This window comes from Trematomus bernacchii, unplaced genomic scaffold, assembly GCF_902827165.1.
Source record: "Trematomus bernacchii unplaced genomic scaffold, fTreBer1.1, whole genome shotgun sequence".
NCBI classification, from domain to species: Eukaryota; Metazoa; Chordata; class Actinopteri; order Perciformes; family Nototheniidae; genus Trematomus; species Trematomus bernacchii.
In genome coordinates, this window is record NW_022987720.1 from 2,362,789 (window position 1) to 2,390,501 (window position 27,713).

Genomic DNA, 27,713 nt, shown 5'->3' on the forward strand with positions numbered 1-27,713 from the left:
TTTAGAGATCAGCTGTTCATAAAAAAATGGATAGATCCAAATTAAGTGATTTAGAACGGTGTAAAGTTATCTGCAATAACAGTCTATAAGATGTGTTTTTCTACATCTCTTAAGACATGATATACAATAATGTGTTGTCTGAAATGTGTCAGCGATGTCCACAATATGGTGAAGGAACAGGAAGTGGAGAGAGAGAGGGACAGAGCACGCTCCACTAAACTCTTCGACCCCAAATTCAACTTCAATGGGCCTCCTCCCAAGGTACTGTCAAAGTCAGCCACATTTTCAAAAAATGTAATGTTTTAAATTAGTGCGTGTTTTAATACCTCTCCTAAATAATTGCTGTAGCCATCAAGGATGAAACCAGGGCGGTTCGGGAACATGCTCAGTATCGGTCTGCACATTCAGGTACAGTAACCTCTCACCTGTTTAACCCAAGATCACAGGCTTTACTTCAAAAATGTATCCATGTGTTAATGTGTGTGTGCATGTGTGTGTGTCTGTGCAGCTGAACGAGGCGTTATGTGCCAGCTCCCCTGACCTGGCCAGCCCGTGTGAATACCAGACCCCCGTCGACTCCATGAGCACTCTCACGCTGCCGGGCAGGTCTCCTCGCCGCCGCAGCATGGCGGTGAGAAACCCAGCGCATTGTCTAACATTTCTAAAACGTATCTGAGTTTGTGTCTATTTTCTTACATTTGAAGTTTACTTTTAGTTTATTTGTTTATAGTGTCGTGGACAGCCCCCATTGATCAACTGTCACAAAAAACTGTAAATGGGGCGGCTTTAGCAAACATTGCTCATTTCCAGCTGTTGTCCCCGGCCAGATGATAATGGACACCCTTAAAATCACAATATATCAACAGCATTAGTTATAAAAAAAAGGATGAAAGATAAGTAGATACAGGCGAAAGGATAAAAGAGAACAATAAAATGCAAACAACACACGTTACTACATACATGTCACATATAGCACATCACAATCACATAACAGAAACATGATCACAACATGTAACACACACGCCACATCCAACACAGACTAGTGTGTGCAGGTGTAGTTCTCAGTTGTGTTTAACAGCTAAAGTTCAAAGTGAATGCATAAGAGACCCAAAAAAAGGCTCTATCTGTTAAATATCCATAATTTTATTTTAAAGTTATATTCCCATTATTTGTAGGAGGGCGAGTTTTTCCGAGTGGAGCCGAACAGCAGGGAGGACGCGGCGCGCCTCTGGCAGAGGGAGCGGCAGGACATGCAGCACACTCTCCGCCGGCAGAAGGAGCAGATGATGGAGGATGAGAAGTGGCTGGAAAAGGAGGAGAAACTCCTGGTGGGAAACAGAGCATCATTCTCTTTTGTCAACCCCCTCTCTGTGTCTCAGTGTCCCCCAACTCAATTCACTCTGGCCCTGGAGGCTACGTGGAACGAGGCATCATTAAACAAAATCGACCCACTCGTTCACTCTCAACGCCACACTAGCTTTAAATTGAATGTCCCCCTGATAACAGTTCCGAAGAGGGGGCCCATGACCTTATTCTATAAAATGAACCTGCCTGTTCTTTTTCAGGACCCCATGGGACCAGAGGACACTGCGGGCCCAGCGGTAGGTCCCCCCCCCCCCCTTCAAACTGTTTTCTTTCTAAATATACAATTGTTTTCCCATTTGAAGAGTGTCAAAAATATATAGGTTGTTCAAAGCTACACTACTTTTAACAGTGTATGTAAACTACATGATATTTCCAATGCAGCTATAATGAGTTAGAACACTTTTTTCAGGTACTTCTCTAGTAAAGTAAGCTATATTGTTCAAATTGGAAATAAAACCAATAAAGGTACAACGATGACAATTTGTGATCACTGAAAAGGAAAAACAAAACAAACACTTTTTAAACTCCAAAATACAAAAAATGAACACAAATGTCAATCTTGTTTTTCTCCTCCAGTGATCAAATTTACATATAAAAATGTGCATTCTTGTCAAGATACTTAATTCATACATTGCTTTTTTATGGTATGAATATTAAAAGTAGCATTTATAGGAAATAGGAACAACTATATCCCAGGGAAACAAGTGGTATATAAGCATATTATTTTATTTTATAGTCCTCATGAAATTAATCTCTTTCTATTCTTTTTAGTCCCCTGAAGCTGACACTGAGCATGGTAAGCGCTCAAAGGAAATGTATAAATTCCCATTTTATATTCACATAGTCGTTCTGAGGGTTAATTTCTTTCTAAACCCTCCTGTTCTCTCTTTCTCACATTGTTCATCTTTCTGCACTGCAGCCCCTCCAGAGAAGCCCCCTCGGCTCACAGCACAGGTAGTTATATTAATTCATCTTTGGGATTATAATATCTTTTAGTATTCTGAAAAAGATCATTAAATACATTAGCTTGAATTTTTAGATACTATATATAATAAAATCAATCATCTTAAGAAAGTGAAATTGCCCTTCAATTGAAAGGGGATTGATGCCAAGTAATGAGGATGAGTTCTTTAATGATGAAAACACATTATTCCCTCAGGCTGCGCCCACAGCTGAGCTGGACCGCTCTGATGACAAAGTGTACCTCTACGTCATGGACCTGGTCAAAGTTGTTGTTCAACTCAAGAATGACATCATTGAGGCTCCGCCGGAGAAATATATCACTATTGTTAAGGTACACCAAAGAAAATAATCACATTTTCATTTAGATTTGATGTTGTTCTTCCTCTTTAGAGGCAAGGTGTATGAATGGTGATGGAAACAAATCTCTTGAGTCATACAGCTAATTCATTCTCTGCATTGATCTCCGCCCACAGTCTGTCGGGATGGCTCTACGAGATCTGATCCGCAGTGTGGATGACATACTGCCCACCTTACACGAGTCTGTGAGGACTGAGGTACACATAATGTCTGTCTTTCCTCATCTCCTTTCTACACTTCCTTTATTGATTTTTCCCTTAAAACTAAAAGTGACAAAACTCTTCTTCAAACACAAAGAGATGAAGAGCAAATGACCATTTCAAGAAAAAAAGTACATTTGTTATAAGCTGCAGTTTCTTCACAGCCATATTTATCAAACAGAATTCAATGCATGTGTTGCTCACTTGAAAAAGCAGCTGTTTATATGCACATGGGGTCAACAAAATGTAAACAAAGGACCATATATGTGCTGTATATGCAAAATGTATGGACACAATTACAATAAAAGTTGTTAATATAATGCAGTTGAGTTAAATCATTACACACCTGTTGCATTTTGGTGTTATTTGTTTTGGTTACATAATATTGTATAGGTGTGTTAATAGATTTTTGAATTATCGCAATGTAGGGGTGGCTGTGGCTCACAGAGGGAAATGGGAATTCAACCATCATTGACTTTATTATTTACACCTGTTCCCTTCTGCCACATGTAAAAATGTCTTCCAAGAAAAAGGCCAACAGTTTGTTTCCCCCCCCCCCCCACAGATAGAGGGCACCCAGAAGCTGCTGAACAACGACATGGCGGAGCTGATCAGCAAAATGCGACTGGCCCAGCAGAACTCCATCACCTCTTTGAAGGACGAGTGTAAGAAACAGCTGCTCACTGCAGCACACACTCTGGCTATGGACAGCAAGAACATGTTGGACGCTGTGGACCAGGCCAGAGTCAGGGCCAACCTAGCCAAGCCAGTGGCCCCCTAGTGGACAGTTTACACATCAAGCTAATGATTCACATTCCAGTCAGAATTAACATTTGCACACAGTTGAGCATTTTAGATGTCATCAAACTGCTTTTATTCAGGCTGTGGCAGGACGTCATCATACCTATATGTGTTGCTATGTTTTAATATTATGGTACAGCTCAGAGGAGAAGTAAGACAACTTGGAAAAAAGCGTGCGTACTTCTGTATGCCAACATTAATGATGGTCCATTGGCATCATATCTAGGATGCCACCATTTCACACTTCTTTTTTATGTAAACTTTTCTTAACGATTTAATTATCTGCTCAGAAATTGAAAAACCTTGTAAATATAAAATGTGCCTTATGAGTACTTTTGGTTTTTATAGCAGAGAAAATAAAAGTGAAATGTAAAGTTGACAAAACCAAACAGTCGGCCATTCAAATGTTCAAAAGTGTTTTATATACAGTATGAATCCCAAGTTTAACTGTGATGCATTTTATTAAAAATGATGAGATGAAGACTACAATGGCATGAATATGGATTGTCTGTCAGGAACTCTCTAATATTTCCACTATCATTATAAAATATGAATTTCTAGCACGTAAATCAAGTGTTGAAAAAATAAATATCAAGATGTATACCTCTGTAAATGTCTACTCGTTGAATCTAGATTTAGGAAGGCCAGCTGTAGGAATCATAATCTGACGCTGCTGTTAAGGTCATTTTCACACCACTCAATACATGCTATAAAGACGGCTTTTTAAAGGTTTCATGAGCTTATTTATTTCATTGTATGATAATAATAACACAAATGAAACCATGACAGTATGGCAGAAAGAAAACCTGTGTAAAAAAGGGAAATGCTTTCCAAACCAGCACAAATCACAGGTTAGTGTGTCCAGTATATTCAGGATTTCAAGTACAGCATGCCAATGATGGTCAAAACCTGTTTCCACATTTATCTCATCCAACATTTGAATGACATTGACAACATGGAGGACCATGGAATACGGTTCATTAATATTACCCAGAAGAGGAATCACCTTCAGGTCACGACAGTAGACCTCTAATTACTGAATTAAGTCATTCCTCATAGAATCATCTGTATTCATACTAAACTAAAGCTGCTGACCGGTGACTTGTAATTCAAAGTCATTTCTTGTTGATAATTGATAAAGTCATCACACTACTTTACTAGTAAATAAACAATAGCTGTAGTTTACATTTCAAAGTTTGTGATTTTTAGGGAAATTAAGGCATTACTTTGCTTGAAAGACATACATCTCATTTTAAAAACTGTTAAAACAATAATTAACATTGATCTGTGTCTCAATCTATGTTGTGTTAACAATTGAAAGAACTGAACATGGAAAATCATTAAAAAGTCAATTTAAAAAGTGTCATTCCACAAACAACGGTTACGCCTTACCCAACACTGATGCTGGTGCCATCAGATTTACTAGCAAGTTACACCTAACTTACATGCTAAAAGATACATTGTACTAAACATTGGGACATTAGCATACTGCCATTGGTATGCTAACATACCAAATCTGAGGTTGTGCTAACCATGAGCACATTACCAATTGCCAACTCTGGGCCTGTTAACATGCTAATGTTAGCATTAGGGTCAAACTCAACCTAAGTACCATTACACCTGAGGCAAAGTGCAGCTTAGAGGGATAAAAGTTGAGCCAAGTGAGTCTGAGATGTCCGCTGTACAGAAAATGCTACCTTTCGGTTTTTCCCCACTTTTGCTTTGGTGGTGCATAAAGAGCGTGATAGCCTCATGAGGCCTTTAACGCAGTATATCACACAAACGTGAAGTAGAGTTCAGCTACATTTTGAATTTCAAATTCACTAACTAATGGTGGTTATGGGTTTTTCACACATTCTCCCATGAGCTAGATCATGCCAGCTAGCCAAGGGGGTAGGAAGAGGCCGATGGTCCCAAGCAGGCACACAATAATGAACATCCACAGGAAGATGCGGTCAATCACCATGGCGACATACTTCCAATCCTCTTTCACCTGTGTAGAATAAAAGCAAAAAGAGACGGAGAGAAAACAAGAAATAAAAAAACTAAGTAACACCTCGGTTATTATTATGATGTCTTAAATCTGTCTTTGTTTTTGACAAAAGGCTGATTTTCCTCTTTAGCCTCTCAGCGTATTGCAGGTGTTAGTCATGGGGGTGTTGATGAACTTCACTATGAAATAAATCTTTAACAGGACTTCATATTCACTTGGCTGGAGAATGGAAATGTGTATTAGTGCTATAAAAATAGGCAGAAAATACATTATTGTTAGGATTTTTATAACAAACTATACAACAATGTGGCGTTTAAGTGCCATTCTGATAATAGTTGATGTAGCATTTGGCTGATACTCACGCTGAAGTCAGCATCCTCGGCCCTCAGGTGGTCTGCGATGTAGTGCACACCTTCCAGAGCACGTATAACACTTGGTGAGAGCAGGAAAGATGAGTCTGATACTGTGTTATCTCCTTTAATGGCCCTCTGAATGGTATTGAGTCTCTGTCTGTTTGCCCCCGTCGCCCCCTCCTGCTGGTTCTGGCTGTTCTGTTGGTTTTTCTGTTGGGTCGGGGGAGTGGACCCCGGAGGTCTGGGCGAAGGAGGGCGAAAGGAGAAATATGACGTCAGGGTCCCCAGCTCTAAGTCCTCATAAGAGCTTCTCTCGGGGTCCTCTGAGGATGTCCCGTCTCTTAGCCAGTTGGCCGAGGTGCTGAGGCAGTTGCCATGTTTGAACCCGGCCAATCGGGCCTGCCTCCGGTCGGCCGCCGCCTCCTGCTGCAGCAGCAACAGCCTGCGACGGCGGACATCTGGCGCGGGCCGCCGCATGAAAAGCCAGCGCGGGATCATGTCCAGGAACACGGAGTGGACCCAGCGGGGCATCTTGTGAGTGCTGGGAGAGCGATGGTGCACGTTGAGCACGAACACAGTGATGACGATGGAGAGGGTGACGAAAATCATAGTGAAGAGGAGGTACTCTCCGATCAGAGGGATGACGAGGGAGGTGGAGGGGATGATCTCGGTGATGAGGAGGAGGAAAACAGTGAGGGACAGCAGCACGGAGATGCACAGGGTGATCTTCTCCCCGCAGTCTGAGGGCAGATAGAACACCAGAACAGTGAGGCAGGAGATGAGCAGGCAGGGGATGATGAGGTTGATGGTGTAAAACAGGGGCAGCCTCCGAATGATGAAAAAGTAGGTGATGTCTGGGTAGATCTCGTGGCAGCAGTCGTATTTCTTGGTGTTGTACGTCCCCACTGCGTTGATGATGGCCCATTCGCCGCTCTCCCAGTAGTTGTTCAGGTCCACTGCTTCCGTTTTCTCCAGGTCAATCTTGGCCTTGTCGTACGTCCACGAGCCAAATTTCATTTTGCAGTTCTGTTGGTCGAAGGGGAAGAAGGTGACGTCGATGCTGCAGGAGCTTTTGTAGATGGCAGGAGGCACCCAGCGGACTTTACCGTTGTGGAATAGGTGAGCTTTGGTCATGTGGGTCACAGCAAACTCGCCATCAGCGCTGGAAAAGAAGAAGTGGTCATAAAACATAACAGTTTGAATATCTTGGATCAGAGGCTAAAAAAGCAAATCAACAATCTGATCCTACCACACCCTGTGCTGAGAAATTATTTTATCTTAATTTAGAAAAATAGTATTCCCACTAATAATCTTCTCCAGTAATCTCCCCTTCACTCAACGCTTTAATGGTGATAATAGCTCCTGCTGAAAACCTAATGATGAGCCGTTATCATTTCATCGGCTTCCCACCTTTTTTAATTTCACTTACAGGTTGTGATTAGACTGGCTTAATGGAGCAGAACCCAATCATCAACTCACCGGGTTTAATCTCCGAGAGGTGGATTTAGGAGATTTATTTAACAATAGATTCTCACAGAGGCAATTCACATTTCAAGGCTGTCTTCATTTTGAAATAAATAACATGAGTCAACATATATTAGCAGAGATTCACAATGTATAAATATATAATTAATAGAAAACAGCTTACAATTTGAGACAGGAAGAGCTGTTCATGGTAGGTGTAGAAATGTTAAGAGCAGTAAAATGTATTTTTTGTATCACTAGATGGCACCATTCTCATATCATACACCTTCCAGCAAAGAGGCATCAATTTAAACTATTTATTCACTGGATGAGTGTGGCTGTTACTCTTCTTTTAAATGTTTCTACAACTCTGTTACAAGCATCCACTGTGGCATTATATGAACAGTTTTAGTATAAATTGTTAAAAACTTGTCTAGACCTGATCACAAATGAATTATAATGCTTATTTGAAGTTAAGCTGAATAGATATGTCATTAATAGGTTAACTGATCCACAGAAAGTTGATTAGTAACTATTTAAATAATCAATTTATAATTTAAGCATAAAAAAATGCATTGAAAAAATTGATATAAGCTTCTCAGATGTAAATACTGTATGTATGGTTTTATCTCATCCTTTATGACTTTAGGGTTTGGACTGTTTAACACTTTAATATGTCATCCTAAACTCTTGGAGATTTTGATTGTTAACCTTTTTTTTTTTAAATGTTAGACCAATGGATTAATCCGTCTATCAAGAGAATTGTCTCTTGCCACACTTACTTGTTGTAGAGGACGATGTCTGGCACCCATAAGAGCTCTGACGGCACTCTGATGGACGTCACATTGTCGTAATCGGACGGTTTCCAGCGAAGTTTGTAGTCATTCCACTCCTGACACATACAAACAAGAAGGGTAGGATCCTTTATTGTCCTATAAGCAAATCAATGCCTCATAATCTTTGTCAAATGAGCACTGTAGATGTAGGTTTGTATATTCGTAGTGTTTGTCATGACGAGATACAGTTGAAGAAAAAGGAATCTTATTAATAAAGCAACACTGACACAGTTTTCTGACCTGTTTAAGCCACACGTTGGTTGTCATCATTTGGTTCTTCTCATCCTAGAGAGAGAGAGAGAGAGAGAGAGAGAGAGAGAGAGAGAGAGAGAGAGAGAGAGAGAGAGAGTAGAGAGAGAGAGAGAGAGAGAGAGAGAGAGAGAGAGAGAGAGAGAGAGAGAGAGAGAGAGAGAGAGAGAGAGAGAGAGACTCAGGCCAGAGGAATATATGAGAGCCATTCTTGGAGTTTTGTCAAAGCAAGACCCAAATATAGCTTGTAGCAACTTTACTTCAATAAGGTGATGGATGTGAAGAGTTCTGTGACAGGGCAGAAGGCGGTGCATAATCTAGTTTTCCTAAATTTGTTTTTGCTACTGTATTAAAAAATGCCAAAACATACTATTGCAAAACACACATTGGGTGTAAAAACTGTCAGGGAAAAGATGGTTAAAAGTTGCAGTGTCATAATAGCAAGAACAAATGCCAGGAGATTGGCCGAGGAGGGCTACCACGGGAATATAAAAAAAAGGAGCCCTTTGGATCCAGTGACGCATCATGAGACCAAAACAGAGGTTAGACTTTGCTTTGTGATTAATAATTCATAACCTGAAATTACTAAGGCACACACTTTGCAAAAATCTTTAATAAATTGTCTTAGTAACTCTGTGTTTCAACTCCAACTTCAGTTGAGTAAGTGAGCACCCCATACGAAAGGATATATAATGCTTTAATTTTCTACCTTATTATTTTTTTATATTATCGTCTTAGATTTCAAATGTTATTGATTCTTTATGATGGACTTGCTTACCTTCCAGATATTGATCCCTTGTTATAAATTGACCCTAGTACTAACACACCCACTTTATTGACCTGTGTCATTTACCCTGTGCTTCTCTTATTTCCTGTGAGCTGTCACCTGTCTTCACACGCCCTGAAGAAACAGTCCATTTATCAAAATACTTTTACATTTTCTTTGGTTGAGACTTATTGATTGAAAAGTAAAAGTAAATATGTTCTCGTTCTTGTAGCCTCATTAAAGTGCCATAAGTTTGGCTAGTATCAGTTAATCATACCAATGGAAGCTCTATGGGAACATTATGCTCCAAAATGTCTTAATAAGTTTAACCTGGGAACGTTTAGCTTTTTGTTGAAAATAAATACAAGTTGTGTATACAAATTCACATCTTTAGTTAAATGAATTCCCTTTTTTTAAAGAGAGAGGGACAGATATTAAACCCCATTGTGAAGTATTTGGTTAACATTAAAAGCAGCCACTTCCACGTCACCAAAAAAGGTTACGTTTAAGCCTCCCCTCTATTAATGTCTTAAGGTTTTATATGAAATGGACGATTAACAACTCACCACATCTATGAGCTGTGCGATGGACAGTCCGAACTTGACGATGACCACGTCAGAGATGTTGGGCACGGGTCTCGACCACTTGTTGTACCCGGCGAACAGCGTCTTGAAGAGCTCATCCTCAGCGTGCGAGTGGGTCTTCTCAAAACAAAGAACTGCAAAAACATGATATATTTGAAATTAAAAGTCACTTCTCTTTTTTAAGCAATAGACATTCATAGAGAAGCCACTGTACAAATACATTGAAGAGTACATTTCACTCCTATCTTTGTTTTAATTGAAGTATGCATGTAATAGATCTGTTAAATATTTCATGAAACTTCTCATGGAACTGCAATATTTCGTTTTTTAACATTTAAATAATCTAATATGAATATGACTAAAGTAGCCTATAGTGCAAATGTCCTTTGACATCAAGGTCATTCGGACAGTTTTAACTTTGTTGAGTTGCTAACATTTGATGGTATGATAACAGCTCTATGAAGAGTGGGTTTGTGGAAGTTGCACACTATATCGGGATCATATCCTTGTTCTCTCATCCGTGTCTCCTCTAATCCTCACTTAACAAACTGCAGTAAATCCGGCTGGCATGATAGTGTGGCTTTTGGGAGTGAAGGTGAGTGTTGTGTTTCAGCGCTAAACATCTAAGACTTTTCTTGGTAGTCTTATCGACCTTTCCACATCTTAGCAAATCTTTTGATCTGATGATCTGAGCTCCCCAAGTGGGTCTGATGAAACCTCTGGTGAGCAGGTGGAGACGGGAAGTATTTCGCCTTGCATCGACACCATTTCATCTCTCTTTATCTGTCAAATGGTATTATAATGTATGTGTTTTTTCACAATAGGGGGCGGCTTAATCAAATTGATTTTGAATGATCAGTCCAGACAGATTTGCCTACGAGTTCAGCCTGACTCACGGACTCATTGTATTGTTTTTCTGCAGCGTGAATAGCATGGATATGGACAGGAATCCCGCTCCTTGGGGATTACCGCCTTCACCTTCATCAATGTAGTCAGAGTCAATTACACACATCATTGCTTGCTTGTGTTTAGTAGAGGTGAGCTAATTTCTCACGAGTGAAGGGTGTTTATTGCAGAGCTGTCTGTCACTCTGTGTTACAGCTGATGCATGAAACAATTAACTCACACTTTTCACTTAGAAGCAGAGTGTGACTCTGGTGTGTTAACATGTAGGAATAATATATCCTGACCTAACCCATATATGATATTTAATCGCATTAAAAAAACAGGATGATAGTATACTGTTCATGTTTTCATGCACGAACTAAGACAATTACTGAACACTTAAATGTGTTTTTTTTTTTTAAAGAATTGTGAGGTAAGATATGTCCTAAGTGGGATACCTTACATTTAACTAAACCAAGTGATGGCTCCACTGTGTATAAACTACCTAAAACATATAATTGGCCTTACTGTATTGACATTTTGTGTCACCATTACATTGACTCATGGTAACACTGATAACTGCAATAACTCAGATGTATCCATCCAGCTTTAGTATAGATTATGTGTACACCTGCATCAGTCATACATTCTCCTATAGGCTAATGATGTTTTTTTGCAATGGCTTGGAATGTATTCAATCTTAAATGTACAGAAAGAGAACATATCTCATAAACAAATATCTCACGGCAGCTCCTCTCTAGAGATTAATGTAAGGAAATGTTGAAGGAAAGCATAACACCAAAGCATAACCTCAAGAATCAATATTTAAAAAAATCAATAGAGTCGGCAGTGGGTTTACAAGCCATTAACACCCACTCCCTCTGGGTCTCTGTTAGGCCTCCTTCACACGGGAACGTTTGCGTTTATGCACAGTATGCGTATTCAAAAAAGTCTTCCGTTCACATGCATTCGTTTCATTTAACGTGTCTGTTCAAACGAGACCGCTGGAAACGCTGTAGTACATATGTCGGGACTGTAAGTGGCGCTGTAACTTCCGCCAAAATACACCAAAAGCAGCGAAGAAGAGCAGCCTGGAGCAGCCCCACAGCAATGTTACCATGGCTACCCTTCTGTTTAGGCCCCGCAGTGTATTTAGCAACATGTAGTTCATGTAATTCTCCATGTCCACTTGTTGCTGATGGTTGTGGTAGAGGAGCTGTAGATTTTGCACTAATATCTGTAGCATGGTCAGTAGCAGTAGCACTAGCAGTAGCTACTGACAGGAGGAAGTGTGTGTGGCGATTGCTGGTATTCAGCGGGATATAGTAATTTCCTCAGCATATGGATAAATGCAACAGGGAAGTTAACTGAAAGAAACCGAATCTGTGGATATTGCATCGACCGACCAAGAAGCACGTCTCCGTGGAGGGGACGCGCTCAGAAAGAGAGATATTCTCTACAAACACCGGGTGAGATCGCTCCTCTGGGACACGCCGGTCCTCTGCCTACAAACATTTCTCTTTTTGCCGCCGACGGGCGCAGGAGCAATGAACAATAATGGCCTGGATTAGGCAGTAAAGACAAGTTTGGTGTATCGCAGAGCGGACTTTTTAATTTTGTTTGTGTTGTTTGGCTGGAAAATTGTCAATATAATGGATCAATGCATGAAATCTGACTCTGTTTATTTTGTTTAAGGAGTATATTGGGCGTTAACAATTCTGGTTTGCCTTTTATAATATTATTTCATTCAAGAACCCCTTGTGCGTTTAATTAACACAGCTATTTTTGATAGTTGCTACAGCAGTGAGCAGGAGAGGTGGGGAGAGGTGGGGCTATCGTTATTTTTTCAGGAAATATTCGTATAGAGGTGATTACACGGACTCGGTTGACCCCCCAGAGCGTTTCGTTTGCAAATCTATCCACCTTGGGACCCGTTATCGTTTGTGGGGTCAGTTTCTATCGGCCTCCTGTAAATAATAGGGCCATACGCACGCGAAACTATGCAGATACAAGCAGTTTTCTCCTCGTGTAAACGGCGCCTAAGACTGTGGAAGGTAGTATTGCAGCCTAATGAAGGCGCCGGTTTTTTTGGCGGAAGTTACAGCGCCACTTACAGTCCCGGCATATGTACTACAGCGTTTCCAGCGGTCTCGTTTGAACAGACACGTTAAATGAAACGAATGCATGTGAACGGAAGACTTTTTTGAATACGCGTGCATAAACGCAAACGTTCCCGTGTGAAGGAGGCCGAAGTGTGATTCCATCAAAGACCCTAAAACCACACCTTAGACCCTCTGGCAGCAGTCATGGTAGCTCACCCGAGGCCACATCATTACCTGGACTATGGGTGAGTTGCACATTGACAAGTACTCACAACCAATAACTGCAGGATAGCCCAGTTGTAGATCACCAGGTGCTTTGCTGATGCTAACCTGGAGGGATGCATGGAAATCTGTTTAAATGATTTATTGCCTATGCTTCGGCCTGAGGGTCTTCGACATGGAAGCCCTGCACAAATATGCAAATTAAGTCTCTATGTAACACTGCTGTCTTAGCATGGGCTGTGGATATCATGTGAAGTGACACTTTTGGCAAGGCATACTTGTTTTAGCAATAGCATGTAAAACAATAAAAAACAGAAAGGAGGCGTCAGAGTTAATTTGCCCATGGTGCAATTGGGCTTATCTCGTGCAATCATGAACTAATTTGATTCTGGCAAACAAGCATACACCAGAGACTTCTTATCTGCTCTTTTGACAGCCAGGGCAGTGCACGTTCATCTGGCTGTGCATCTGGGATGGACCAGATGTGAGGCTTAACAAAAAAGAAAAAGCTCCTGGGGGCCATAGATCAAAGCCTCCTGCCAGCGGAGTCTTGAAATGAGATGACACCTCCAACATCCTGCACACTGGGCTCTGCATGCTGGACCGGTGCCAGGCCCCTTGGCGAGGTTTATGAAACACTGACCAGTTCAGATGACGGAGTCAGCAGCTTCTCAAGCCAGGGGCGCTCTCGTGAAATTGGGCTGTCAAATATGTAAGAGTAAAAAGTTCACTAAAATAACTAAATGTGACTGTTATCTGTGAGGTGAACTCAGTGACATAATGAGATGTATACTGGCATGAGATCAAGAACCGGCACTGATGCTATCGGATGTTGAAATGGAGGGAGGAGTTTTTCTAATACAATTCATTTTGAAACCCTCTCTCACGTCACGTACGGCACAGAAAAACTACTACTTGCGTTTCAGAACTCATAAATACTCATTTAGAAGCTCCTTAATGCAGTTCTAATGTGAAGCCTGATGCATTTAAAGTAAACTGAAATTGTTTTACATAATTTTTGACACTGTATTCACAAACATGTCAATAAAATAGGTGTTATCCAATTGAAAAATGTTCAAAAGGATGCAGTATAATAAATAGTGAAATTTCATATTTAATGAAACCATATAAACTGCTCCAAATTGTGACTACCAATATGCATCTTGTTCATTTTCTTTTGTTAACCCTTCACCATTTACATCCACTTACTACTAAGGGGGAACGTTTTTTTCCACATGTAAAGGATTTGCAAATTGTTTGTGAACTGTAAGGATACAAACTCTTTCAGGGTAACCTTAAGAGAACAATTAGCTAGTTCATTTATGTTTTGTATTTTGCTAACACTAGCTTTGTGTTATTTGTTCATTACCAAAGATAAGTGCTGCGGAAGTGAAACATGGAAGGCTGCCTAAATCTAAAAGTCGTGGGGAAACGAGTCTCTGGCAGAATTCATTTCTAAATGTCACATAAAGAAAAGGATACTGTCGCACGAGCTGAGGAAGGTAACTTGTTACTACTGTAATTTACAGTAAGCAAACTGTTCTCACAGTGTAATTTACTACATTTGAGAAATGCATTGTGAGAAATTAAATGAACACGCGCAGGTGTACAGATTGAAAGGTACATTTACGTGCTGCTACTTTCACGCCGGTTATTCAAGCTTATTATTATTTCAAAGTTTAGCTCTATAGTGAAATTAAATGTTTTGTAGCACTCAAGACTGTCAAAGAGTTAGCGTAATTTAAGTAAAATGTCGACTTTAACGTAACATTTGGCTTTTCCATGCCGTTTTGACAAAGGTACTTAGGCTACTTCACTGTTTATGGAAGCCCCGGATAAAGTATTCCGTTTTAAAAAAGTGCTTACCTGACTCACAAAACAGTAGGGAGCAGAGAAAAGCCGTCCCCACAGAGAACAGGTGGTTGTGTCCCATGTTGTACTCTGCTGGTAAGAAGTCCAACTTCACTGGAGAGCATGGAGGTGAGTCCGTCCGCTGTCAAAACGTTAGCTTGAAATCGTGAATTGTGAGCAAAATCTGTCATCTTCGCAGCCGGGAGGCATGTCAGGACAACTTCACCACTACTGTTAGTGTGGGCGGGGAGTGACAATCAAGATACTCTGACTGAAAAACTTCACTGTCTTTCCCATTAAGCTCTGCATCGATGAGTGTCACTATCCACACGTTAGCCCTGCCTCAGAGAGAGTAACGTGCATGTTGTTTCAGCGATCCAACAGCCTGTCCGCGCGCGAGGTCCTCGAGCCATCCGGTGCTGAAGCAGGGAGCGGCACTGTAGTTTACCTCTGGTGTAATTGTAGATTTCAATTCCAGTTCATAATACTGCCTCAATTCTAAGTATAAAATATCCCGTTTTTATGCCGAGTATATAACATCCAAACACATCTACCCATTTACGCACGGTGCCAAGAGATTACGCGTCCTTGGTGCCCTAATCTAAGACTTCGATATCCATTTTATTTTAGTTTTAGTATCCCAATTTCCATGATAAGTAGCGTTGTAAGTGGCCACAGAGGTTTATAAGCTCCGCAAAATCGCAACATCCACCCTGAGCGAGGAGACAGGACACATCTGAGTACTGAGCGTCTTTCATCTGGTACCTATAACAGTCCCTCCTCCTCCTCCTCCTCCTCCTCCTACACACACACACACACACACACACACACACACACACACACACACACACACACACACACACACACACACACACACACACACACACACACACACACACACACACACACACACACACACACACACACACACACACACGATTCCCTTGAATTTGGCATGTATATGAAATAACTGACCAATAACTCAAATTTGCTCCAAATTAGTAATTGTTTATTTATTTTATAAAACATTATAAAATGTGTAAATGAGTGACATGTGCAACTGACACGTCCATGGGATATTTATGTAGGAGACAGCTAGAGGGCACACTAGGTGTGGATATGCCTATGAAGTCCCCCCTAATTATTAATATGAGTAGAAGAGGTGAAAGCATGGCAGCAATACAAAAAACAAGACTGATACATTGCTTGTTGATCTTTACTGGTATACTTTTGTCATACATTTCACACATTCACATTACACCTTTTTTATGATTTAAAACATGATTGAAAGTAGGGTTAAAGACAGTATAGCACAATGAAGCTGGATACACAACAAAAGTGTGTTTCTCACATTGTAACATCTTAATCCAGTTAATAGACCCACAAATAATGTCCTCCTGATGTAAAATCTCAAATACACTCCTTTAAACAATGTACAGATTCAGAGGTGCTTTGTTTAAAGAGCTTCATCATGTTTTTGAAGGTGTGTTTCCTGCTTAATTCTTCCTTTTCACAGTAAGGAATTGTCTAATTGCTGATAAAACAGCTTGTCCGTCATCTACAGATTATTGCATAGTTTCTCAAGAACCAAAAACAATACTTAATAACGATGCAGTTCTAGTTGCACTTTATCCTTTTTTTATTATTGCAAAACAAAATGTCTATTGGAACACACTAGTCCTCCTAAACGTATCCTGGCCTCCATCCTCGCCCTGGAACCAGATGGCCGATCCATAGTTTGTTAACAGAGCCATTATGTTTGGTCTCCGATGGCCAATCTAATTTGAGCTATAAACACTCAACTTGGCTAAAACCTGCACCGCATACTGTTACTACTGTTTGACCTCATCCAATTCCATGCATAAAACCTGGATGGAAAATAATATTTTACGGGGTTTTAACTCGAGTGAAAGGGAAACTTGTTTTTTAACCCAACAATCCTTATCTGCTGTGTTCTCTCATCCACCCTTGAACTTTCCCGTCATCTTTTAACCATGTTGATTCCTACAGTTGAGGGCTGATCTTGACGCATTGTTGCATCTCTGTAAAGCACATATAGTTCGATTCAATAAAATATAGAAATCTGGAAAGTTTTCATCATTATTTTGGGTCTCACAAAGGATACCAAAACCTCTTTACCATGTTGAAGGATGACATGAGGGCAGAAAGTCTCTTAAAACGTTCTTAGCGACGAATTCTGCCAATGTCTTTCAGCTGCTTGGTGAACGAAGCATGCAGGGCCTGCGATGAGATCTCCAGCCGCTTGGCGATGTCCACTGCAGCGCGGTGCATGTCTTCAAAAGCCGAGGACTCTTTTCTGATTCTGCTCCGGAAAGACAAACAATCCAAGTCACCAGGAGTGAAAGGAAGAGGAAGAAATGGGACAGATGTGGAGAGAAATGGTAAAGAGTAAAAGAGTGGCTCAGGACATCAAATACACTGTAAGGCCAGTACATTACACTGCATTGCATTTAGCTGATGCTTTTATCCAAAGCAACCAGGAGCTTATCCAAAGCGACAATATGTAAAGGACAGAGTTGCTATTGAAGCTGTTTGTGTAATGCAAGATTCTTTAGGAGAGGAGATATATTGTATGAAATATAATGCAAAGCACAACAGAGACGACGAGGGTTATTTTGCATTTAAAAAGTGTCCATTTAGAGGTGCACCATACTGTGTGTAATATCTGTAGTGACGTGAATGCTCTTTAGGATTCAAGTAGTAAACAGAAACCTGTACGCCAATCTAGACTGCAAGCTGAGACCCAACGCAGGAGCCTTGCATCATGATAATAATAATACTGCTCATTTCCTGTGATTGACGTGTGCATTATGAAAGACGAGAAGAAACAGCAGTCCTCACCGCAGTCGCCTATTCCCTGATAAAAGGCGAAAGATTGCCTCTCTCTGCCATAATTGAATACAGGTCTTTGCTCACAATTTGTCCAATTTCTGTTCGCAGCATGGGGTTGTTTACCTCTTGAGTAAGCCATCAAAACTGGGCTTTTGTAAGGCGCTCTCTTTACATTTAAACCTTGACCTTTTGGGAAGCCCAGCACATCAACTTCTTAACTTTTTGAAAAACACATTTATAGCACTCACTTCTGCAGCCCAGCGTTCAACACTTCCCCCTCCAGCTGCTTTGCCATATCGTCTTCCGCTTTCTCCACCGCCTCGTGGCAACTCTTGTGGTCCCCTTGGATGCCGATGACATTTTCCTTAATCACATCTTCATAGCTCTGATCCCCCAGCTCTGCCCCCACAAACTGCACCAGGTTCTCCACCACGGCCTTGTTTCCATGCTGGATGGCCTGCAGGTAGGCCAGCTCCTCCTTCTGGGCCTTCAGCCTTCGAGCCGCAGCGGCGCTAGTGCTGAAGTGGACCGAGCATTTGTCCGGTTGGGGCTCATAATGCATTGTGGGGGAGGGTGGTGGTGAGGAAGGGGCTGATGTGATCCAGTCTTGATTCTTTCTCATCTTCACAGGCTCATCGCCAACTGCCTGAGACGTGCCATTGGTGTCCATTAACGCCGGGAAGATGTCAAAGCCTGAACCCCAATCTCCACTTTGGCAGAGAGTCGGGGTTGCCATGGACACCCAGGCCAAGATGAAGGGCATCCAACAACGCCACATTGTGACCTGCGAAGAGTAGATGAGGTTAGTGACTGCATAACTTGATCAACAGGTGAAGAGACAGAAGGTTTTGGGAAATATACTTAATTGACTTCTTCCTATTGATTCCACTCTGACATCTTACATGTAACAGTAAATATAAACAGCCAGTTAGCTTAGCTTAACATGAAAACTGGAAACAACTGGCATCTGGCTGTAGATGTATGTCTAAAGGGAAATGAGAGTGATGTCAAATGCACATTTAATGGGCCTTGTTCAGCCCAGATACTGTAGAAGTTAGAGTTTTAGTATGATTTCCTTTCACATGCTAGTCTGCAATGTATTCTATACATGTGGTGAATGAGTTCCTTCACTTCATGTCTCAAGATATCAATTTACCAGATAAGACACGATGCTAAAATCATGTTTTTAAGGCATCTTCCAAAAAATCAATATGTCTGCATAACTTTGACGCACTGAGGGAATATTAAGTGCGGACCCTATATCCGTTTTTAATCAGAACTTCTTCCCTCTGCTCAGTAATCAAGGATCAACCTTTTATTTGACACAATTGAGCTGCAAATGCAAAGAACCTCAGGCTGATTATTATGGACATTAGCACATCTTTAAAGTGTAATCTGCTTTTCTATTTAACATTCTGCATCTGCATGTTGAAAAACGCTTTAATTAAATCACGCAAATATTATGGATATTTTATAAAGAAGCACTTTTGGCTTTAAAGGCTAATGCATATTAATGGGACTTAACTCTGACCTTTAATAACTTCCTTTATTGTTTGCTTTCCCAGCCGTCACAGTAATATAGAAATAGCTTCTAATTCATCTTTAATATTGTAGTGACTACACAAATGTGACACTCTGAATGTCACACTGCATATTACAGTGCTGATCATTTTATACCTTTTTCTTGATTTTTAAATAATATATCACTGACACTTTATATAAAGTGGTCTGAATGCCATATATATTTAGTCAATAAAACAGGCTGCTTTAATGATTTAGTCATATTGAAAAATGGATATAAGAAGGACTTGGCAGTGGTATTGAAATGTCAACATTTACATCTTCTGTAATGTTTAATATTCAGTTTTTAGGGTTTTAATTATTATATCAATGACTTACTTGGCTAGAAATCAACATGACATCTCTAATGGTGCTTTTAAGGAGAAAATACAAGTTGTTCCTGGAACAATTAAATGACTTCAATGCTTTTTCATATTTTTCCAACACCAGTGCTGTAAAGATGTTGTGAGCTGCCTGTTATGTTTCCATTAGACATGGTCTCATACTCTGTGGTTGGGCCCTGGCTTAGCTATAGTATAGTGTGCGTTGTGTTAAGCTAGTCCTGTAAAAGCTGAAATAGCCCCTTTGCAGGAGTGTTGTTTTTGGAAACTAGCGGCTGTCTGGGGTTCTTTCATAACATCTTTTCACCTTGTAAATCTTTAAGAGTACACTGAGGACGCTGCTTTTGCACAATTCCTCACATCATATGTGACTTAGTCATGAATGGGGTTTGTTTTTCTCATAGTTTGTGCCCCTCCTCTCTGCATGTGTTACAGTCACACAGCAACAGTGGCACGTTATCATTTTGCAGACTGCCATTGATTTTTCTCTCCTGGGCATCTGGAAATCCATTTAAAAACATGAGCCAGGACTGTGAGATGGAGGTCTTGCAGAACTCTTTCTGCTGCCAGAGCACCTTTGGTTTGAGCTGCAGTTTGCTTTTACAGCAGCTATTTCAACCTCTCATCACTGGAATACAAATGTGAGCTGGTTGGCTTTCACCCTTTGCTATGTTTGTTGAGTTACGCTGAATTAAAGCCCAGTCATGCTTGCTAAAACGGACACAGTAAAATCATCTATTTATTTTAAGATGAGTTGTGGTGTGGCCCAAACCCATAACCCAACCAACTGTTGGCTGCTCTCCTCCCCTCCCCTCTCTCTGTTTCTGATCACTTTGAATGGGGACCTCACATTTGTTACAGCAGCTGTACTAAGAGTAAAACGGAAACCTTCATAGTATCCGGACTGCAAGAAGAGACACAGTCTAGGAGCTGTGCCTCAATTGTCAATCATTTCTTTTCAAATAGAATTGATGTCACTAACTACATTTCCAGAGTCATGATGAGTGAATGAGGTTTGTTATTGGGACAGTTTAAAAAAAAAACGTCCGACCCACTGCTGTACAGTTTGTGAATGTTATGCAACCTTTAAAAAATACATTTGATGTTAAACCAACTTTTATATTTGATTAGTAAGATTCACAGTTATATGTGATTTTTTTTTTATTGTGATGCTTTTCTTGAGGTGAAAGCATAAACCACTCGAATGCTGAATGGCGTCTCAGTCTTCTCATTAGAGAGCGGCAGAACAGCATGTCCAAAGCTTTTATTACTCCCAAGTTTTACTGCACTTGTTTGGGTGTGTGTAAATCAAAACCTCATGGCAGAGAGTGACAACACTCTCAGCCCAATGACAGCCAAATATAATTCATCCTAAAATACAACTTTATTCTCTCTGTGGTCCTTTACTATCCCAGCAGTAAAAGGCACCAGTCAAAGGACATTTTGTGACATTAACTCAGTCTCTGATAACTAGAAACACACATGCTCCTCTCTGTGTCACATGTTGGCAGCAGCAGTGGCCTTTGTCTCTAGAAAGTGACGGCACAGTTTCCACGCTGGCGTCTTCTGGTTCAGTTGAAGCAGTGTTTGTGTTAGACTCTCCGAGGCTCCTAATGACCTTCTTTGGCTTCGCTGAGAAGGATCTGTCATTGTGAAGTGGCTGTTTTATAGGCTGACTTTTCTTTTGGCTTAAAATAGCAGGAGCTCGCCTGCAGAGTGGAAGAAGTTCACCGCCAACAGCTCAAACACCAAAGAGACATTTCAGCTCTTGTTTTTAATCTTTAGAGCACTTTTATTTAATGGTTCTTGAGAGAGCAGCAGTCCAGTGATTATTGATTGATTGCTGTACAACTAGGTTTAATTCATACAGTATTCATTCATTCAATCTTGCTGTCAAGTGGACCTCAACTTTTTCATATTACTTTGACTTTGGCGTTTATCTACACTTCGGCAAGCGTAGGCTGCACAATGACAATAAAATAAGAAAAAAAATCAGGATTATTATCCCACTTTGACAGAATGAATTAATCTGGACTAAAACTAACAATTACTTTCTTCATTAATCGATTTATTGTTTAATCCAGGGCTTCTCACCCTAAATTAAGCACTATAATACCCTAAAGCTCAAGCTGACGTCTTGAAATACCTTTTTTTGTATGATCAACTATCCAAAACTAAACGCTATTCAATGTATCTAAAATATATCGAAGCACATTTAGGAATTCAAATAAGGAGATGTTTGGCATATTTGTCCCAAAAATGTGTAAAGTCATTTGATTATCATAAAAGTTACCATATTCTTTTTATTCCGCTCAAATAATCGAGAAATGTACTAAATAGAGCAGGTTTAAAATGAATAGGATGAAATGATGAATCAAGTCTTTTGCAGAGTTCCGTGGTTGTGATATATTTACAGAGGAAAGCTCTTGGTGCTCCTTGAATCTGAGACTCCTCCCTGGCAGCTTCCTGACTGGAGCAGAGCTAATCTGAGTGTTTTGTGATGTCGCTGCGGCTCAACCCTGTGGCCCCTCTTGTCGAGTCTGAACAGGTGTGTCTCACAGGTGTCACAACACTCAACCACCTCACTGTTGTTATGACAACATGCTCTTTGGCAACACGCCAGTACAACATACAGAGGCCACACAGGTTCAGTGATGACACACAGCTCAATAATAGGTTATTGTGTGAATTGGAAATATTTGGCCGCATAATAATGTGAGAGATAAACACCATACACACCATATAAACACAAATATATTTAGATATTAACATGTACTATTCAAAAGTACCGTACAGAAAAAAAGTAATTTGCCTTCTTTTATAATTAACTCTAAAGCAACTATCCACATCAATTACAGTATTCTATAACCAAACAACCATTTCAAGGCATGTTTCTCTTCTTTTACCATCAGAATGTCAGGTAAGAAATCCCCAGCTTCCCGTTACACTCTCAAACTAAGTTTATATAAATCCATAAAACAAACTTACCAAACTCCTGTCAATTTCTCACAGCTAAATTCTCCACTTTCTCATTAAAGCGAAACGGCTCAGGACTACCATTCACAGGCACAGAGCACAAAATACTCACTTGGTTTCCTTCTTCATGTCAGGGAAAAAAATGCAGACACACGCACACACAATTAGGGTTTGGCTGTGGAGTGTGGCTGCTCTGTGCCCCTCTCTGCTGCTGGGAGGGGGAGCTAGGGGAGGGGGATGCTGGTAGAAAGGGCTGAAAGTGAATGATTTCTTTCTGTCTTTGCAGTGGAAAGAGGGGCTGTTGAAGGGAGGGAGAAAAAAGGGGAGTAATGTACTTCACATCTGTGGGTTCTGGTGGGGGACAGAGGAAGCATGAGAGTTCCTTAGTATGGGGGGAATATGCCGTATATACATCTCCTATTGATTTTAGGACTGGCCACATTCAAATATGTCTCAAGTATGTACTTTAATTTAAAACGTAAAAGTGCAACACCATCTATGTTCCCAGCTGATCTCATGAAAGAGTACAGTAGTGACAGGTTAACAATGCACTGTAAAGTAACGTTGGCAGGGTTGCTTAATCTCCGATATTGTGGTTTGATTGTATTTGCTCTTGTAAAATGAATTCTTAAAGACACAGAGCATTTAAATAGGGGGATGAAGTTATCAGCTGATATCTAATTTTGACTTAATTTAGAACGTTTGTATTTTATTACACGACAATCGGATTCTTTAAACTTCCTAGTTTTGCATTTGATTTGAAAACCACTCTTTCCATTGTAATGTAAAGATAACCATGATCTATCCCTGTCTGTAGCCAAATGCCCCTCATTTCAGAAAAGCCACAAAAGACAATGCTTACCATTCAGAATAAAATATGGTTGGTGAAGCTTCTCATCTGTTGGAACAGCATCTCATCTAACGACCAATCTGTTTGTTTTGTTCGCAACGCTACATCCACCAAATGCTTTTTAACACCAGGTATAAATGGGATCACTTTCATTTCCTCTCCCGCCTACTTACACAGATGTTTTTGTCTCTTCAATGCAGAGTAATAGAGAGCAGAAACTGCAAGAAACGCTAATGCACATGTTTCTGGAATAATGCCACAGGCAGGTGGGTTCACTGACAAGGGAAAAAAAAGGAAATTCAATTCTTAATGTTGGAGGTACAAATCCATGACAGCTGCTGATGGCTACCAGTAATCCCGATCAGAAACGATTGAAATGAAACCTACTGCAGAACAATGTTTCCCCAGAGGCTGAATTTCAAAAGGAAGTGAGAGAGATCCATGATCAAACTCTTATCGACAACTGAGGCATATCAGCATAGACAGTTCTCAGGCGCATTTGACTTATCTGAGAAGAGGATTAAACATTTCAAGTCATGGATAATCTGATATAGACATGATTATATGTTTTCTGGGTTGCTTATTTAGGATGATTTTATAATCATCACTGATTATACCCACGTGGAGCAAACTCACATGACCATCAGCAACTCACTCAGCACTTAACTGTTATCTATCAGTATAACAATCATCAGTCTATCGCTCAATCTTGACGTCTGTGTATTTAGAGATCTAATGATATAAGCCTGGTTTCCATTCACATATATTTGTAACTCACTTCAGGCTATCTTAAGCTGTTTTTCGCCTTTCTGAGAGTTTTCACCATATTCTTTTTATTTGTTCTCGTAGATTGGTTGGATGAGCAAGCCGTTGTGCATCTTCTACATCTTCTACTCTGTTTATTGGCTATTTCAGCCACACATAGCTAATCATTGTGACAAAACTACTTACCTAGTTCACCTAAAATGTGTTTGCCACTTGAATAGAAAAACGTCTGATGCGATACTGCATTGATGTAAAGAAATGGGTAAAAATGTGATTCATTTGGGAAACTGACTGCTTTTATAGCTGACACACGTGTTACCATGGTGGTCAAATCCTTTGCATAAAAGTATAGCCTCTTGTAAAGTCAGATTGTTTCCTTAAGAGTTCACGGTATTTTCATGCTCCAATCGCGTATCCGTTTTGCTTTCACATCATAAACTCTCCAACTGGAAGCAGACCCGTTCTTCCAGGTGGTCTCAATCTGAATTCCTTCTTGGTCTGCTCCAGAGCTTTTACACCAGACAAAAGGAAGCATACAAATTAGGCAAACACACCAGAATTAGTTTTAAACTAAACAAACGCATTGGGTGTAAAATCCTTAGTCATCTAAATCAACTTAATGATCTACATACTATTGCAATGGTTGAAGTTTTTTTACATTTGATTTTATAAGCCCTCTCATTACCCAAAAGCAGAATAACCCATTTCCTTTCAAATAAGTCATCATTTACAGCATCCAAATCTTCCTGCATCATTTCCTATTTATCGTGTATTTCTTCATTATTTCTAAGTAATGTTATTAGTATTTTAATTTCTAAGTATGTCAGAGAATCTTGAAAAAGACATGACAACATATTTGAGTCACACATGTTACCCTCGTGTTGCAGCAGACCAGATGGTCCTGTCAAACATCACGGTGTTAAAAGCGCTCGGCCATATTTAGACAAGCATGCAGCATGTCCAAGATGCTCCGTTTTACCCGGGATCCGGCTCCATATGGGAGCTGTTTTTCATTCTCAATGTAAACCATGTCACACAACTGACTGCAAAATCCTTGACATCTGCACTGAATGTCACATGAAATGTAGCAGCTTCCATTACGTGGGTTGGAAAAAATGTTTAAGAGATAGCTCTTTGAAATGTCCAATAGGTAGAACATCCAGATATTCACAACTGCGCAAGGGAAATGGATTATTCAACCAAAGAATCCTTTAAAACCTGTTTGATTTGCTTTTAGGAAACGTGGATGAATTCTCTAATGAGACATGTTCTGACGGTTGAAGCTTGATAATCGTATCTTTTGAAGAAGAAATCAGAATGCGAGACATAGTTAATGATTATTAAATGATGCAGTTGTATTGTATTTTGATCCAATTTGGCCTTGAAAGCAACATGTTCTTTGATGTCTAATGAAAGCAGAATGTGAATTCACACAACGTTCCACTGGAGTGTTTACAAAATTCATAGTACATTAGACTGTGACCGTGAATATATTGACCAAGAAACTGTTTCAGCGTTTTCTAATTGCCCGGCACCTTGTGTACCCCGAGGGCTGTTATTGACCAAGGCCAAGGACTCGGAGCTCTGTGCAGCCTCTTATCCTCAGCAGTGTGCGAGCAATGAGTGTGCAGCTGCTGATAAACTCTGCTAATCCACTCTGGGAGCCTAACGCAGTCCAGGCTTCTCTTACTGCTCACAACCAGTGTGCTCTGCCGCTTTATCCATGTTCCCCTTCTACAGATTGGGAAGCTTTGCAAGTAACATGCAGGGATTTGTGCCAACGTTCACTTTTTAAATCTGTCAAATTTGGTGAAATAATTAACAAATCTGTCACTGTAGATGTTCTTTGATATTTGGGCTGTTGCCATTATATGATATTGTGTTACAGTGACATTGTTTTTCGGAGGACCCTGACAAGCACAGACAAGGCACACTTATAAAGTTACACTTGAACGCACCACGAATCTGACATACATTCTGATATGCCATGCACACTGAGAGGAAATACAGGATGCGACAAAGCAAAAGTTGAATCCAAACAATCAAAAGGAAACAAAGAACAATAGTGACAACTTGGTAGCTGGTACAGTCATCTAAAAGGCTGCTTATTTTGGGTTGAAAACAAGTGGTTTCAACACATGCTCATTGTGGCCAAAAAAAGGAATATAAATTATATTTAACTACTCATTTAATTTCTATAAATCACTTGCACATCTTATGCCTGTTTCATTCTGATTTTACTTTATGCAACCAGTGGGCATATCTAAACGGAGAGCCTGCAAAATGCAATTCACCCCAGCAATGTTATTTTTGCCAGTAAATCACACTGTCGATTGTTTTGTAATTCTTACCGACATATTGCTACAGCAGCTTGTTGGCTTATAAAGACTTCAGTGGATTGACTCTTGAAAGCCAGTTCCACTGCCTCGCCTTGATTAAATCTAGTGCAGCCGGCGTCAGCATGTTGTACAACTACCAAACTAACTTTTGGACTTCTGTGTTTCACACAGATTCTCCGTTTTTGCAATTTCCTGTCTGAGATGGTGATGTTGTTGAGACGCCCCAGTGTTGACTATAGTGAGGATTGTTGTGATCTTAAATGAAATGGCGTATAATTTTGCTTAATATGCACATTTGTGCCTGTCCTTAGAAAAAGTTAATTAGACAAGTGAATTACATATATGGACTTTTGAGCTGCCGTACGATTACATTGCAGATTTTGACTCTTTAGAAAATGTTGGCTAGGACTCTGCTGATGCTGCATTACCAAAATGTCGGTGTGCAAGAGCAGTGCTTTCAAAGAAGCAGGATGAGCTGTGATTGGCTATGATTGATGTAAGCTCCAACTCACCCACTGCTACCGTGTGATATCTGTCTCTTCAAATCCCTCACCATAACCAAGTTATGCCACAGGTCACAAAGACACCAAAAGGGCCATCACGCCCTCTGCAAACGGGGCACTTGACTGCACTTAATGCTGCACATCTTGCTCCTCAAAAACAGGACCGTGAACCCTCAATGGCGATTAAGGGGAAACAGAAAGAATATAAGTCTCATCCGGGTGCAGCCAAAGGGCACGTGGTTCAGCACAAGCTGTCTGGGCTCTGTTAAGTGTTTCACAACAGATGCCAACCGCGAAAAAAGGAAAAGCAGACCTCCCTCCAGACTTCATTATATAAGTCAAGCAGCAGGAAATGAGACGGCCTGAGGATATTGTGAACACTGATCAATCAGACTGGCACTGATATAGACCAATGGAAACGCAAGTATCTGCACATATTAAAGGCAGTGTTATTTTACATCCCAGCTTAGGTGTAATGTGATTAAACATCCCTGGATAAATATAAGATAAATGGTTTGAAGGCAAGTCAAAATGT

The 27,713-nt window shown here is 40.4% G+C and overlaps 3 protein-coding genes across 7 annotated transcripts in view; 1 reads left to right on the forward strand and 2 right to left on the reverse strand.

The window, feature by feature from the left end:
- The window catches only part of ptk2bb (protein tyrosine kinase 2 beta, b), an 18,967-nt gene extending 14,548 nt beyond the window's left edge, over window positions 1-4,419 (forward strand). For all 3 annotated transcript variants that reach the window (XM_034142900.1, XM_034142902.1, XM_034142901.1), the window contains exons 22-31: window positions 153-261; window positions 349-408; window positions 509-631; window positions 1,176-1,328; window positions 1,566-1,601; window positions 2,137-2,161; window positions 2,285-2,319; window positions 2,525-2,659; window positions 2,802-2,882; window positions 3,451-4,419. In XM_034142900.1, coding sequence (XP_033998791.1) covers window positions 153-261; window positions 349-408; window positions 509-631; window positions 1,176-1,328; window positions 1,566-1,601; window positions 2,137-2,161; window positions 2,285-2,319; window positions 2,525-2,659; window positions 2,802-2,882; window positions 3,451-3,666 — 973 coding nt within the window. In that variant the 3' untranslated portion in view covers window positions 3,667-4,419. The remainder of the gene's footprint in view (window positions 1-152; window positions 262-348; window positions 409-508; window positions 632-1,175; window positions 1,329-1,565; window positions 1,602-2,136; window positions 2,162-2,284; window positions 2,320-2,524; window positions 2,660-2,801; window positions 2,883-3,450) is intronic.
- chrna2b (cholinergic receptor, nicotinic, alpha 2b (neuronal)) lies at window positions 4,413-15,688 on the reverse strand. Its single transcript, XM_034142903.1, has 6 exons — window positions 15,007-15,688; window positions 9,914-10,065; window positions 8,573-8,617; window positions 8,279-8,388; window positions 6,042-7,194; window positions 4,413-5,679 (listed from the first exon to the last, which is right to left on the reverse strand). The coding sequence occupies exons 1-6, from the start codon at window positions 15,071-15,073 to the stop codon at window positions 5,554-5,556; spliced, it is 1,653 nt and encodes a 550-aa protein (XP_033998794.1). The 5' UTR covers window positions 15,074-15,688; the 3' UTR covers window positions 4,413-5,553.
- A 300-nt stretch (window positions 15,689-15,988) lies between these two features.
- Window positions 15,989-27,361, reverse strand: si:ch211-142k18.1. Of its 3 annotated transcripts, none has more exons than XM_034143622.1 (3): window positions 27,188-27,361; window positions 18,093-18,628; window positions 15,989-17,314 (listed from the first exon to the last, which is right to left on the reverse strand). In XM_034143622.1, the coding sequence occupies exons 2-3, from the start codon at window positions 18,620-18,622 to the stop codon at window positions 17,176-17,178; spliced, it is 669 nt and encodes a 222-aa protein (XP_033999513.1). In that variant the 5' UTR covers window positions 18,623-18,628; window positions 27,188-27,361; the 3' UTR covers window positions 15,989-17,175. The 3 variants fall into 3 exon arrangements, with proteins under 3 accessions (XP_033999513.1, XP_033999511.1, XP_033999512.1); XM_034143620.1 differs by lacking the exon at window positions 27,188-27,361 and adding an exon at window positions 23,584-23,660; XM_034143621.1 differs by lacking the exon at window positions 27,188-27,361 and adding an exon at window positions 22,834-22,964.
- Window positions 27,362-27,713: the final 352 nt, after the last annotated feature.

Excerpts from the sequence above, each read along its gene's own strand:
- chrna2b (XM_034142903.1), bottom strand. The coding sequence starts at position 15,073 with ATGGGACACAACCACCTGTTCTCTGTGGGGACGGCTTTTCTCTGCTCC. Across the intron at positions 8,389-8,572 it reads CCAACGTGTGGCTTAAACAG|GAGTGGAATGACTACAAACT; the intron begins GTCAGAAAACTG and ends TGTATGTGTCAG. Across the intron at positions 7,195-8,278 it reads GACATCGTCCTCTACAACAA|CGCTGATGGCGAGTTTGCTG; the intron begins GTAAGTGTGGCA and ends CTTCTTTTCCAG.
- si:ch211-142k18.1 (XM_034143620.1), bottom strand. Across the intron at positions 17,315-18,092 it reads TTGAACGCTGGGCTGCAGAA|AATCAGAAAAGAGTCCTCGG; the intron begins GTGAGTGCTATA and ends TTTCCGGAGCAG.